This window comes from Anabas testudineus, chromosome 15 (genome assembly GCF_900324465.2).
Source record: "Anabas testudineus chromosome 15, fAnaTes1.2, whole genome shotgun sequence".
Taxonomy (NCBI): Eukaryota; Metazoa; Chordata; class Actinopteri; order Anabantiformes; family Anabantidae; genus Anabas; species Anabas testudineus.
In genome coordinates, this window is record NC_046624.1 from 6,722,853 (window position 1) to 6,737,362 (window position 14,510).

General features: G+C 39.5%; 2 protein-coding genes across 3 annotated transcripts; one reads left to right on the forward strand and one right to left on the reverse strand.

The window, feature by feature from the left end:
• Window positions 1-255: 255 nt before the first annotated feature.
• On the reverse strand, window positions 256-5,138 carry spast (spastin). The gene is made up of 16 exons (XM_026356858.1): window positions 4,766-5,138; window positions 4,600-4,683; window positions 4,434-4,517; window positions 4,155-4,321; window positions 3,925-4,058; window positions 3,717-3,810; window positions 3,547-3,621; window positions 3,362-3,433; window positions 3,198-3,273; window positions 3,000-3,091; window positions 2,623-2,702; window positions 2,476-2,518; window positions 2,275-2,354; window positions 2,117-2,187; window positions 1,179-1,219; window positions 256-1,069 (listed from the first exon to the last, which is right to left on the reverse strand). Exons 1-16 carry the CDS (start codon window positions 4,881-4,883, stop codon window positions 944-946), a joined length of 1,437 nt encoding a protein of 478 aa, XP_026212643.1. The 5' UTR covers window positions 4,884-5,138; the 3' UTR covers window positions 256-943.
• A 1,131-nt stretch (window positions 5,139-6,269) lies between these two features.
• memo1 (mediator of cell motility 1) lies at window positions 6,270-12,978 on the forward strand. Of its 2 annotated transcripts, XM_026356444.1 has the most exons (10): window positions 6,270-6,700; window positions 8,005-8,086; window positions 8,189-8,257; window positions 8,428-8,540; window positions 9,004-9,115; window positions 9,537-9,679; window positions 9,843-9,919; window positions 10,059-10,163; window positions 10,494-10,560; window positions 12,667-12,978. In XM_026356444.1, the coding sequence occupies exons 1-10, from the start codon at window positions 6,640-6,642 to the stop codon at window positions 12,726-12,728; spliced, it is 891 nt and encodes a 296-aa protein (XP_026212229.1). In that variant the 5' UTR covers window positions 6,270-6,639; the 3' UTR covers window positions 12,729-12,978. The 2 variants fall into 2 exon arrangements, with proteins under 2 accessions (XP_026212229.1, XP_026212228.1); XM_026356443.1 differs by having other exon boundaries at window positions 10,494-12,978.
• The last annotated feature ends 1,532 nt before the right edge of the window (window positions 12,979-14,510 follow it).

A 14,510-nucleotide genomic window follows, 5' to 3' on the forward strand; every position in this document is an offset into this window, starting at 1 on the left:
TGGGAAAACAAATCAGAACTTCCATGGATGTATTTTGGATTTCTTTTTTATTAAAATTTTCTCATTGGAAAATATATGGGAATGTACTTTCTTGACCGTTATAACAGATACATTAAAACCTTCACCTTTTTTAGGGAATAGCAATTAAGCATCTATTAAGTTACACTGAAAAACGTAATCTCTTTGTGTGGAAGTGTATCAACCTAGATTTTTGTTTCTTTTTGGGGATCAAAAAGGAGAAGAAAGAAAAACAAATTCTATTAAGTTTTTTATTGATGCATGAGGAAACTGGGAAGTCGTTACAGTCTTACGCAGTGAAATCCTTTCCAACTACAGGGTATGACTCTTCTGGGGGGAAAAGTGTTGGTCAGCACAATGATTCTTCCTATTTTCATAGACAATATCTGTATCTACAATCTCTAAGTGCAAATGGAAAAAACTCCTATAATACAATAACATAGCATTCAATGTATATCTTTTCTGTTAATCGTTCAAGTGTACAGAGAGCACTTTGTGATCAATACCATCAACATCAGTACATCATGGATCTAATGAATGTGTAAAATCACCTAAATGAGACTATATCAGCATTTAGAGAAACCTGCTGCACTCGTAATTTAGCAGGACATTCTTCAGAATAAATAAAGCAAATTTCAAGTAGCAAGACAGTGTTTTTTTTTTTTTTTGGAGTGTAACAACACAAGAAAGAAACTAATAAGAATCTTATTAGCAAAGTATTTCCATAAAACAGGAAATTTACCCATAATGCATCCAAATGTCATAATATTTATACAATATACCTATAAGGTTTTACCAACAGGTTATGTTCATTAATGTTAATGATGTCTTGTACCTGTGGTGAACAACAGATGAATCAGCTGGTATTTTATTTTCAGTTCAGGTTTTCTTTTTTTTTTTTACAACTGAACATGAAACTCTAAATTCAAAAAGCTGTCGTGTCACCAAAATCTTTGTTCCATTTGGTATATATGTTAAGAGTGGCCGGGCTAACGCTGGGCTTAATGCGCTTCAGGGAATCCTCAAAGTCTTTCATCTTGATGTTCCGCATCTGTGAATGCAACCAATAGTACAACTGTACACATAAATACTTTCATGTGATGGTAAATGGGTATAAAATAAACTTCTGTAGTGCTGCGAGTGCTTTACAAGTATCTCACCTCATTAACAGCCATACTGCGCACTTGGTCTGGCCCCAGCTCTGTAGAGAGAGATTTCATATTAACATCAAGCAGATCAAATCCTATTATTTATTATTTATTTTTTATTATAAAGATACAGTAGCAACACAAAGTATGTGAACCTTTTGAAATTTTGTGGTTTTCTGCATTCATTAAGTCATAAATATGAACTGATCTTCATGTAAGTCAAGAGTATTAACAAATGTAATGTGCCTAAATGTGCTGGCCAGGCCCTGATGCAACAAAGCAGGCCCAAATCATGATGTTTCCTCCACCACACGTTTTAATTATATGATAAGTAGTAACTTTTTAGCACTAGTTCATTCCAAATAGTTTGATATAGTTTCATCAGTCCACAAAACATTTTTGCCAATATTGCTGTGGAGTGTCAATCTGCTCTTTGGCAAATGTCACGTGTGCAGAAATATTCTTTTTACCAAGCAGCAGCTTCCTTCGTGGTGTCCTGCTGGTTCTATGTTGTTAGCCAGATGTTAGCCAGTTTCAATGATGCCTTCAAATCTTTGGCTGTCACTTGAGGTTGTTTCTTTACCTCATTAATGAGTGTTTGTTGTGATCTTGGGGTCATTTTGCCTGGCTGCTCACTTCTTGGTAGAGTATCCATAGTCCCAAAGTGTCTCTATTTGTAGATTGTTTGTCTATCTGTAGACTGGTGAATTTCTAAAGTCTTTGACATCACCTTGTAACCCTTTACAGCTTTATGTAAATCAACAATTCTTGATTAGCTGGATCCACTCACACTGTGAGATTTTTAATACATGAAAGATCAGAATTATTTTGTGTTATTACTTTAGGGACATTATATTTGTTAATATTCTTGACTTAGGTGAGGGTCAGATCACATTTTATGACAAATGAATGCCACTGTATATGATCGATAATATGCTTGAGGAACATACCTCTGATTGGGCCAAGTGCAGCATCTTTGGCTAATGATGTTAGATCGCTTCCTGAGTATCCCTCAGTCATTCTGTCAGGTTAAATGACAAAGAATAAGTACAAGTTAACATGAAAACATTACTGCAGCGCCTGTGCTGTATCTAAATATGAAACTTACTTTGAAAGATAGGTGAGCTCATTTGTGCTCAGTGGGTTCCCATGCTTTCCAAGAAGATTCTTCAGCAGTGTCAATCGCGTCTATAAGAACAGGAGTTACTTAATATAGCAACTAAAACCGAAGAAAATTCATTAGCATTTCACAGCTAACTATAACACTCAGGGAGTGTATGAAGTGTAACAAGTGTTCTACATTAAATACCTCTCTATCTGGCAGTGTCACATAAACCCTCTTTGCAAAACGTCTAAAAGATGAACAGGAGAACACGTTGGCAACTTTGATACATAACCAAAAAAAAGAATAACAACTGTGTTATTATTATTGTGCATGTAAGACTTTATAACATACCTCAGTACTGCTTCATCAAGCTCCTGAGGTCTGTTGGTTGCTCCCATTACAAGTACCCTGTCATCCCCTCCTGACTGTACCTGAAACCAAGAAATGACGAGGAATAATCAAGGTTATAAAGGCAAATTATTATCACGGACGTTCAGTGGCAGTTATCTGTATATCCAATGAGACATAGCAAAAAAACAACAGATAATGTGGTCAACAGTGGTTCAGCCAACAGTTAGTTACGTACGCATTTGTACAGTTTTCATCATTTTGACTCCGTACGCCACCACAGTGGATTTAAAAGGAAATTATCACTGAATTAAACTTAAAACATGATGATTCCCAGGCAAGTTGTGAAGATGTAATTACAACGTTTCACAGGCTCTTACCCCATCAAACTCAACGAGGAATTCTGTTTTTAAACGACGAGAGGCATCATGTTCCCCCTCCCTCCTTTCACAAAGCAAGCTGTCCACTTCATCTGAGTGTTAAATAAAAAAGACAATTATTGGTTTAGTTGAAATGTGGTGAATAAAAGCTGGTGCTCTACGCAAATCTATTTGATAAATACTAAGAGTAGTACAAACCGATAAAGATAACAGAAGGTTGTAATTCTCTGGCAACTGCAAAAAGTGCTCTTACAAGCTTCTCGCCTTCTCCTACCTGTGATGGAGATGACAGGAAAGGTGAAACAAAACTAAATGACAGAGCAGCGTTGATATCTACTCCAGAAAAACTAATGAGCACTTACATATTTAGAGGTCAAACTGGCAGCGCTGATGTTGAAGAAAGTGGCATTTGACTCAGCTGCGACCGCTTTGGCCTTGTAAGAGGAAGTAAAACTGTGATTCAAGTGATAATATCAGGACAATATCACCAGCTTTAGTCTGATGTGAATGAACCAGTCTGTTGTGTCAGAATGGCCACTTAACTTACCAACATGGTTTTCCCATTTCCAGGAGGGCCAAATAAAAGCAAACCACGTGCTGGAGCTCTTAGGCCTGTGAAGAGCTACATGACAAAATGAGAACATGGATTAAGGTACATGTAAATAGGCAAAACTGTAAATATTGTAAGCACAGAAAAAAATATTCGTATATAGCTACCTCTGGTCTTAAGGCAGGAAGAATCACAATCTCTTGGAGTGCTTGCTTTGCCAGATTCTGTCCTGCGACGTCTTCAAACGATACAGAGGCTCCACTGCGAGCAGACAGAGCCACAGAGCAAGCTAATTTTAATGCAGCACACTTTCACGTTTGCATGTAAATGACAGCCGTGTTGCTACAACAGGCACAACAGGATGCCTCCAAGTACCTGTCAACAATTTCATTCAGAATCAAGCTGGCCAGTTTGCTGTCCACGTTCTTAAAGTTTTTCATATCCCGCTTTGGCGGCTGTTTCCCAGCTGAAGGTTTTCCGTTTTGGGCTTTTCCAACCCGAGGGGTCACCTTAGCAGGAACACAAGCATCCACCAAGCATTAGACACCAAATCAGGTGTAATTTAATACATTAGAATGGACAAATACACACAGGTAAAAACAAACCTTTGGATCTGTGGATCTAGGTGTGGGTCTGACAGTAGTGGATGGCCTGATGTTTGTGGCCACACTGCGCCCTGCAGATTGGCTTTTAGGAGCAGGCTTTGACTGTGGTGGATCATGATTTGAGGACTTCTGGGGATCAGTCCTCCTTTTAGATGCCAGTGTTGTCTCTGTGAACAACAGTATTGATCTCTTAGCATCCCATGTTCAACTTTTATACCAATACTACTTTGATAAATGGAGTGCACGGATTCTACGTGTGACGACTCAGATGTCACTCACCTAACAGGGCAAGCCTTTCTCTTGCCATGGTGAGGTTGTTGACCATTTTACCCTGAAGCCTCCTGGCTCGCTCATGTTGATCTCCTGCAAGCAAAACATGGGAGTGTTAGGCTAAAGTATGCCCATGCAGCACCCCGGGGACATGTGGATGTGTGTTTGACATGACCTTTTCCTGTGATCTCTACAGCAATCCCTCTCTCAAGTTCAGCGATGCCTCTCTTGTACCACTGCACAGCCTCCTCCTTTTCTCCTGCCGTCACAGAGGCTGTTTGTTACAAGCTGTCACACAACACAACACAACACATAATATCTCTGTCACACAATAAACAAACCTGTGTCGTCTTCGTCGATCCTTAAAGCCTTCGATATATACTCAAACGCCTGCTTGTGGTAGTTTTTAATAACTTCACCGCTGTCTTTGCTTTTACTTGCGTTTATTTTGGCCGACATTACTCTCACGTTTACGTTACTGTCCTCAGTTGTAACTCAGAGTTGGTCACAGTTCAAAGAGGATACGGCGAAATGTAGCTTTTAAATCGCATTTAGAATCGGCTCCATCCGCAGTGTGAGGTTTATATCATATCTTTTTTTTTTTACATAAGTCACAAAAATATCTGTATCTCATCGATACCCAAACATATTCACAGCTAACGTTAGCTTCCACTCCAGTGTATCCGCTTGCTAGCAGCCCCGAGCAGTCCCCGCCTTCCCGTCATGTGCCTGTGACAAAAACAAAGACGCAACTTCCGGTTAGTTTTTCAGAATAAACGCCAGTGTGACCCATGTAAAATTATGTTTACACTTCAAATGTGCAAAGTATGTTTGACTGTGTATAAAATGTATGACTCTCATCTCTGTTGTCCAGTGAACTACATAGAATTATATAGTATATATTTTGCTTTAAAAGCCACCATTGCAAGTTTACTGGGGGGATAAATGTTAGCGTGGTAATGAAATGCGTGACCCAACGAGTATTTTTATGTGGAACTGAATGCCTTTATTTTGAAGGCACGAAGCTTCCTAACAGGAAGTGTTATTATTAGTTTATTACTTATTATTAGATGAAGTTCTCTAACGAGCCAGTGTAGCTTAACCTGAATTTAAATACAATGCAGGTATATGCAGTATAAAAACGTTTTACTAAAAAACGTAATGCTCAAATAAGATTTTCACGCAAAAAGGTATTACTCTGACCATAACAACTTTGTAATGCTTGGTCTGTGGCACATTGGAATTAATAAAAAACTACATAGGACACAATACGAATTCCTTAATTATTTAAAACAAACATATTTACACTGATCAATAAACAGTTACAAGATGGTTGGACATGGAAGCTGGGTATTTGTGTTAAATGGCTTTTTGACCTGTCATAAATCTGCTGGGTTATACAGGTGACACCCTTCTCTAACCATAACCTACCACACAATTAAAAAATAAATAAATCCTTGAATCATATCCTGACCCAAATTACAACAACAGCATTTTCCTTTTTATGTATCTTGTAGCTCTGTATTGTCCCCAAATGTCTACATAGACCTACTTTTTTACATTTATTTAAATACAAGGCTTTGTATTGTTTTTTATTTAAATACTAGGCTTTGTATTTATATTTATTTAATACAAGCCTTTCGTTTTCTTTCATTGAAATTTGTGAATAAATTAATTAATCTGTACCCGCTCACCTGACGGGGCAGAGCAATTGCACAATCAAACAACACCTTCGTAACGGCTACGCCCCCTAAACTTTTGGACCAATCACGCAATGCTGGCTAATCAAGCAGCCAATCAGAGGGCTTTGACGTCACTGCGATAACATTTCAGAGACCTGGGGTTACCTGGGTTGACAGACAGCCAGTAATCCGCAGTTCCCGACTGTGACAGCTCTTAATTTTGTTATTGCTCTCATTGTAGCTCGATATTGGAAAATATTTTGTATTCCGCGTCTTTCCAAAACTGTGACAAAGGGACTTTAGCTATTCTGTCCGGCTAACTTATTAACCGGTAACAACACAACGGCCAGCTGACGGCGCCCAGAGCTTGCTAGCCCGCTAGCCCAGCTGTCTTTCCAGTCCAGCTACCCTTTGTCTTTACAAGCAAGTTAGCTAACGTTAGCAGGCGTTGTTTCTTCAAAACACCGGCTTCTGCTGTTTTTTTTCGCCTGACAAGAGTTAAGAAAACCAAGATAGGCGGCTTGGGAAGCAAGATGTCGAACCGAGTGGTGTGCAGAGAAGCAAGTCACGCCGGGAGCTGGTACTCTGCTTCGGGTAACTGTCACCAGAGCACCGTCCGCGTTAGCACACTGTGTGCTAGCTCGCTGTTTTTTTTTTTTCCCACTACAGTGTGTTTGATAAGTTTTATTGTGTTTTAATTTGTGCAGCCGACAAAATCTTGAGGTCAAAACTGTTGAATTGATGTACTGACACAGCAGACATAAACAGCTGACGTTAGTTGTAACGGTAATTCATCTGATGAAAACTAACGTTAGCTAATAGTTAGCAGCCAGTGACTGCCTCATCTCCGTTGTCCCGTTTAGTCCATGGTTGGTTTGAGCTTATTCAGCACTTCCCCTCTCTAATGGTCGATTGAATGTTTTTTTCAAAACAAGACATCTGCTGCTTAGCGTTTCTTGACAAGCGATCACAGGTATCAAGTCAGCAGCGGCTAACTCGGCTAATATTGCTGAACTTCCCCGGCCTACCTGCCATCCGACTAGATCAGACATTTGCCGAAACAGCCTGCCAGCAAGTATTTTTACGTAAATAGTTAAGATTGTTGTACTGTAGGTGTCTTGTTGGTCTATCACCCCGTGTCGCATAAACAACGCTCCAAATACCACACCATGAAACAAAGGACTGGGTAGGGCAGGGCAGAAAACTGAAGCTTCATGTTGCACCCCTTCCCCATTTAGCTAGTCACTTGTTTTATCAAATGAAATCCTGCAAGCTTGTCTGTTTATTCTCTTTAAGCTCCATTTATTACACTGATTGTAATAACCGGCTCAGACCACAGGCATAAAACATATGCTGCCTACATGTCTTGCATATAAACATCATGTCTGTCAGATACATCTGAGCTAGCGTTAATCCACACAGGTACGATGTATGTGCTAAATTCAACTCAATTAATAATGAGCTTACCCCTTATTGTTTTTCCTGCAGACCTAATTAAATGAATCACTTGGCTACGTTTGGTTGATATTGACATAACGTTAGCAGTGTTGTACACTGGTAAAGGGGGGAACTAGTAGTTTGGACAGTAATACAAACACTGTCTTCCAGTGTAGTTAAATGCAGTAAACACGTTTAAACCTTTACTGAACACCTATGTTCATGTCTAGATTAAAAGTGAAAATGTCTCAGTTAAAGGATCCAGCAGCCAAATAATTAGAAAGAATTGTTGAAGTGACATCAGAGATGGTTTTTCTCTATTTCTCACATGACATAACATAATACTTGCTTGACCTCTTATTTAATGTTTAGCCTTACAGCAAAAAGCATGCAGCATGGTTTGGTGGGTTCTCTTAAATCCAACAATCTCGTGGTTTATTAATTTTATTCTACCTATTCAGGATCCCAGCTGAATGCACAACTAGAGGGCTGGCTGTCCCAAGCACAGTCCACAATCAGACCTGCTAGAGCCATCATAGCACCGTAAGCACACACTGACAAGTAGAAGAAAGACATCTGAACATGTCAAAAAAAGTAGTATCTGCCATGCCGTCTCATTCTAATTTGACATGTTTTTGTTTGCAGGCATGCTGGATATACCTACTGTGGTGCTTGTGCAGCACATGCCTACAAGCAGGTTGATCCCTCTATTACGTACGTCGTTCAGTTTTCTGTATCTCTTCCTTATATATAATGCTTTATATGAGTGTTTCTTATCTTACATTACCCCCTACAACAGATGATAGTTTAGGTAGTGGTATACACTGCTAGTGGCGCGCTTTTTGTGAACAGCGTGAGTGCGATAATGTCCTGTTGTCCTTCAGTCGTAGGGTGTTCATCCTGGGTCCTTCACACCATGTGCCCCTCTCCCGCTGTGCCCTGTCACCTGCAGACATCTATAGAACACCTCTGTATGACCTGAGAATCGACCAGAAGGGTATTCACCGTTTTCACTCATGACATTGTGATTTCTACTTTTTGTGTGTGTATGTGTGTTTGTGGCTAAAACTCAAATATGAACACAAGCTAACGGGTTAATTATATAGCAACTGCAGTTAAGGTTTGTTGAGTGCAGGAAAGTAAAGAATGCATGCATGCATAAACCCCAGTTGTGCTAAACATGCATGGGAGCTATGTTTGACCCTTTGTGTATTGTGGAGGTTCTGGCCTGAACAGAGATCTAACATGGACATCTCAACCCCTAACGAGAGTGATACACTTTTAATCATCCTGCAGTTACCAGACAGTTCAGTGATTTCTTACCGTAAAAGCTTTCTTGATGATGAGAATTTGCTCCTCAAGGCACTTGATCGAAATACGTAATAAAAATTATGACTAATCAGGACGCACGGTCATGATGGCATGCACAAATTAAAGTGAAATTCCCCTCTGTTTTACAGTTTATGCTGACCTCTGGAAAACTGGGTTGTTTGAGCGAATGACTCTGCAGACAGACGAGGATGAGCACAGCATTGAAATGCACTTGCCTTATACTGCTAAAGCCATGGAGAGGTAATGCACATAGGAGCAGCATTGACTGAACTAAAGAATTAACACTGCATTTTCAATGGGAATGGTCTCACAGGCTGAGAGAACTGTTGATTACTATTCAGAAAACAAGAGCAGTAGCTTTAAGTTTTGGTTCCTTTTTATTCTCTATGTACATAAACCAGAATCACATCAGTGCATACTGTGGTGTTGAGCGACAAGAAAACATTAATAATGTACATGCTGTGTTTATTTTATTAAGGTCCAACCCACTGGTGTCAGCTTATTGCGCATTAGGCTGGAGGATCACTTTCCACTATTTTTATATTATGTATTAATGCAGACTTTAATTTCAAACTGTGCACAGTGGACACAGTTTTGATAGCAAGGTGCAGTTATTGTACCCATGTTGTTAATTGAATACGAATTTAATCTGACGTTGCAGCCACAAAGACGAGTTTAGCATCGTTCCTGTGCTCGTGGGTGCGCTGAGTGAATCTAAGGAACAGGAATATGGGAAGCTGCTCAGCAAGTATCTGGCAGACCCTTCCAACCTCTTCATTATCTCATCTGACTTCTGCCACTGGGGTAGGTGCTGGCAGTTGAACATGATGAAAGTAACACATTCTCTGAGATCATCCTGTCATTAAAAGTAGAACTTTGTGATCTCGGAGGATTTCAGCCCTAAATGTCAGAAATGTGACGTGACTCTGCCTAGTTTTGTACTAATTGACCCATTTTTCCTTTAAAGGTCAGCGTTTCCGCTACACATACTACGATGAATCTCAAGGGGAGATCTACAGGTCTATTGAACATCTTGATAAAATGGTAACTACTAAAATGTACATGTGAAATCACACATGGAATAAAACTTGCAAAGTGAAGTTTGTGATCATCATACATATCATTATTATACATACATACATACATACATTACTTGCTTAACATTTTTATTCTCCTTGTAAAGGGGATGAGCATTATAGAGCAGCTGGATCCCATGTCTTTCACCAACTACTTGAAAAAGTACCGCAACACCATTTGTGGGCGTCACCCTATTGGAGTGCTGCTAAATGTAAGTACCACAGAAGAAACACATCACCAGGTGTATGAGCATCTAACGTTGTAGTAGTAGTATTGTAGAGCTGGACAGTCCTACAAACATACTATTTAATCCATTCCCTCTGCCTGCTGGTTTTGGTTTTGTAAAGGATTAAGACCCCACTCCAAACGTATTATTATATCACTGTTGCTGTAGTTGCTAAGCTATGATTGGACAATCACTTTTTGGGAGAGGGCTTTAAGCAAACAAAAATGAGACGCTTCCGTTATTGCTTGCATGTTTAAAGCTCTTGGTGAGCCACATGTGTCAATCGGTCACTAAGTGGATGTTACTGTTTTGCAGGCTGTGGCTGAGCTGAGGAAGTCTGGTTTAGAAATGAACTTCACCTTTCTGAACTACGCCCAGTCAAGTGAGTGCAGGAACTGGCAGGACAGCTCTGTGAGCTACGCTGCTGGGGCACTCGTCGTTCATTGAGGTCGACCTTCGCAGGGGCCACTGCAGTGCTGCTGTCCTGCCCTTATTATCTATCGCCATAACCTGACCCAGATACCCTCTCTCTCTCTCTCTCTCACCCCACCTCCAGTTCCACCCAATATGTGCAGGAAGGACCTAGACAGTCAAAGCCAATACAGTCTTCTTTCTCTGTCTCTCCCTCAGATCTCTTCCACCTTTGTCCATCCTCCTCTCAGTTTGAAGTGTGTCAGAGCTTTTGGTTGAAACATTTTGCTTGAAGTGTAGTTTTAAGAACACGTAAGAACAAATAGTTTGAAGAGACAGGAAGAGCGTGTGTTAATTTGGCTTGGAGTTACCATCAGGGGGAAAGGAATCTTATTTCGGGTTTTGCAAGGACTGTAGTTGTCCTCTCAGTCTCTTTTTGTTCTACGATGGATTTGAGTTGTGAAAATACAATCTTTACATTTGGAGACTTGACGATCTGTGCTCATGTAATTTGCCTCAGAAAAGGAATGAAAATAAAACTGCAGATCCTCATGAAGACAATTGAAATGTTGCCAGATTAAAATGAAATGAGTGTTTTGACTGACTGCTTTAAGCTATGTACGACTTTAAATTGTAAAAACGGTGTCATAGGGAATTACTACCATTGCTAGCCATCACTTGTATTTGCTAACAAGGGCTGCACCCAACAAAGTTCACTAACCCCCTGTACAAAACCAAAAACAGGATTTCTCTTATACTAGTTTATTAAATACGATCTTTATTGATATTTTTTACTTACTTGTTATCTTTTCCCTTAGTTTTATTAGACACGATTGTATTTACTCATGTAGTGTGTGGATTTAAATAACAGCAGTGTTGTCTGTTAAGTTCTTAAGCCAACAACATGGTTTACCTGTTAAATGGTGTGTGTAACACTGCTCCCAGATTGCAGCATTGTAGATATTTTCTGCCAGGCCAGTTGTGCATGCTACAGAAAAGTAATTGAAGCTGGATGTTGTGTAAATGACTTTAACACCGACACTTCTAGTCTTTGTTTGCAGCACCACCTTGAATATCTGTAGGTATTCAGTTGTCAGTATAGGAGGGTTGAGCAAGAATGATTCTGGTCATTCACTGAGTTTTGTAGCAAAGCTTTTTTTTTTTTTTTTTTTTTTTTTTTTGTTAGGAACTGTGTCTAGACTTGTTCACTAGCCGGTGATTTACAGCTTCATATGTTGCAGTTTGAGAATGCCAAACGATATTGGAAAGATTTAATACTTAAGTTTAAGTATTGAGTTTTGTTTTCCAGTTTTGTTGCTTCTCAGTGTTTGAGAAATCGCTTCCAAATTATTCCTGAGGCAGTAGGAGCATCAATTAGGCAGAGTTTGTTCAAGCAAGTGATAGATTGGGCTGAGCTTCAAGAACAGGACTAAATCATAATGCTTACCCAGTGACAGATGTTCCCTGCTGTGTTTTGGATTTGAACAGATATTGGAATCGTAGTCCTGCTGCCCGAAATACTTCTCCTCGCATAATTTTTTTTACATATTAACAAATTGCAAAATGTGATGATTCATAGCGGCAACGTAGGTTTTCAGTGATATGATACAGGCAGCGCACAGTGTCTGCCGTCCCGTTGTTTGAGGTTCGAACATCACACTGACTGACTTTTGCTGCTAAAGTCAAGAATTCCCATTCAACACAATCCTCTAACATCATCCCCCCCCCCTCCACCCCCCCTCTTAAGCTAAAATATCCTGTTGAACCACCATGTGGGCACAGACTGAAAGACGAATCCCCAGACTCACTTGACCTCTGACTTTAATTTAAGGGAAACTAGTAAAGCATGACACACTGTGCTATTGTGCCTTTTATCACTGTTGCACATATACATATAAAGCGTATTCTCACTTTTAGTCTTATTTTAGAATGTATACCTTAAGGTCCCCCCCCACATGTACTCCCACTTGCCTAATGCCCAACAAGTCTCCAGCTCACCCAGCACTCCAGGGGTGTGTGACCTGTCCCTCTCATGTGTTGGTCTAAAATGGCACCAACTGTTATCTCCTTTCTCCAGCAGGAAGTGGTGTTCTGTTTTCTCCACCTCACCTCATTCCTGTCCAGAGAGACAAAGGCTGAACCTCAACACTGTTCATTTTATGTTTATGGATCTTTGTTTACCTTTTAGAAATGGTTTTTGTATTATTAATATTTTTGTTCTTGCTTAGAGAATGGGAACTTACACGTCACAAACCTAAAATATACTACTTAACTACTCCCTAAATGGAGTTTTTTTGATCTCAGGTTCCACTGACAAAGCATCCCAAAAGGCTCCTCAGATAAAGCCGAGGATTCATGTTACAAAACAAGTAAAATATACTGAAAAGCATGTCTGCTCTGGTGTCTTGTTCTTCAAGTATTTGCAGTCACACCAAATATTGACACTCGTATGGATCAGTGAAAACTTGCACAATGCAACAACTGCAGTGTGGATTGTTTGTTTGGTTGTACGTTTTGAAATTTTCAACACTACTTGCCAACTGGGAAACATATTCACAGTGAAGTGCCACATACTGTATACTATACACAGGGCCGGTGTGTAAATAAGCACATTTACCCAAGTACTACACCGAGTTCGGTTTTGGGTATTAGCATTTTACTTTACAGTCAACTACATTTATGTGACAGCGTTAGTTACTAGTTACTTGCAGATGCCCATGAAAAAAATCAGTATCTGTAATACAGAAACATAAATGATGATGTAATATTAAGGATTATTAGCTCCACCTCTACCAGATTGGGCTATTTTTTGTTAAGGTAAGGGATCTTTTGACTTTTTTTTTTTTTTTTTTACTTGACATATTTTTAAACTTTGAAAGTTAAATATTAGTTTAGAGCACAAATGTTAAATGAGTTCTTCTAAAAAAAACAAAAACAAAAAAGGATAGCATTTCTGTGAATTCTCTGTTTATACCTGTAGACAACCTAGTTCGAGTAAATGATGTGGATTTCCAGTGGTGACATTTAGAAGTGTCACCAGCAGAGGGAGCCAGGTGTTTGGAGGAATGGAGTAAAGTGAACACACAGTTTAACTTCATCTCAGTAACTAACTGTCCAGACACCATTATATATGCAATACTTTTATACTTCGTTGCCAGCAGTAGTTACAGCTAAATGTCTAATGCAACAGTGATGCAATAAATACTGAACAAAGCTTTTTGTTGGAACTGTTTCAGACAGGTGTTAATTTAACAATTTGGTCATTTTAAAAGCTTTTGTTTGTGCCGTTGTTGCAAAAATACCACTACAACTTTATTCCCAGCACTTCCAACCATACATCACTTGGTTTTTTTTTTTTTATTCTGGCCACTGACAACAAATTACAAGCAGGATAATTGACTTAATTATTAAAATATGCGGACCCAAAGTGACACTTGATTAATGACGCTGGGAAAATTCCTGAGGCTATACAGTAATATCACTAATGCGGCTGCCTTCCAAAAGTTTCCAGAGTAGCTGCACCAGTTGGAGGCGAGAGGATTTATAGTGTGAGCTTAAGCTGTGCATTTGATTACTTACGACTTGTTCAGTTTATCATATTGTGGGTAATCAGGTTTGACAACATGCTGAATCTCCCTGTGATAATTATCAGATTACTGTAGATATTTAGTTGCTGAGTGATGTTTTCACTCAGTTACTAGGGGGCGTTACTGTGAGTCTAGGTGCCTTCTACCCCCTTTTTGGTAAAGGGCAGCATTAAGGAAGCTTCATTTAACGTTACTAGGTCACCCTCCACTTTGCCAGTTTACTCATGCCTTCAGTAAACACTGAACACAGCCACATCATTCAGATTGGTGCAGATGTTGCTGTGTGTGACTGTAAACAGGATGGGCAAGCAGATGAAGTTCTCAGCAAGGGATT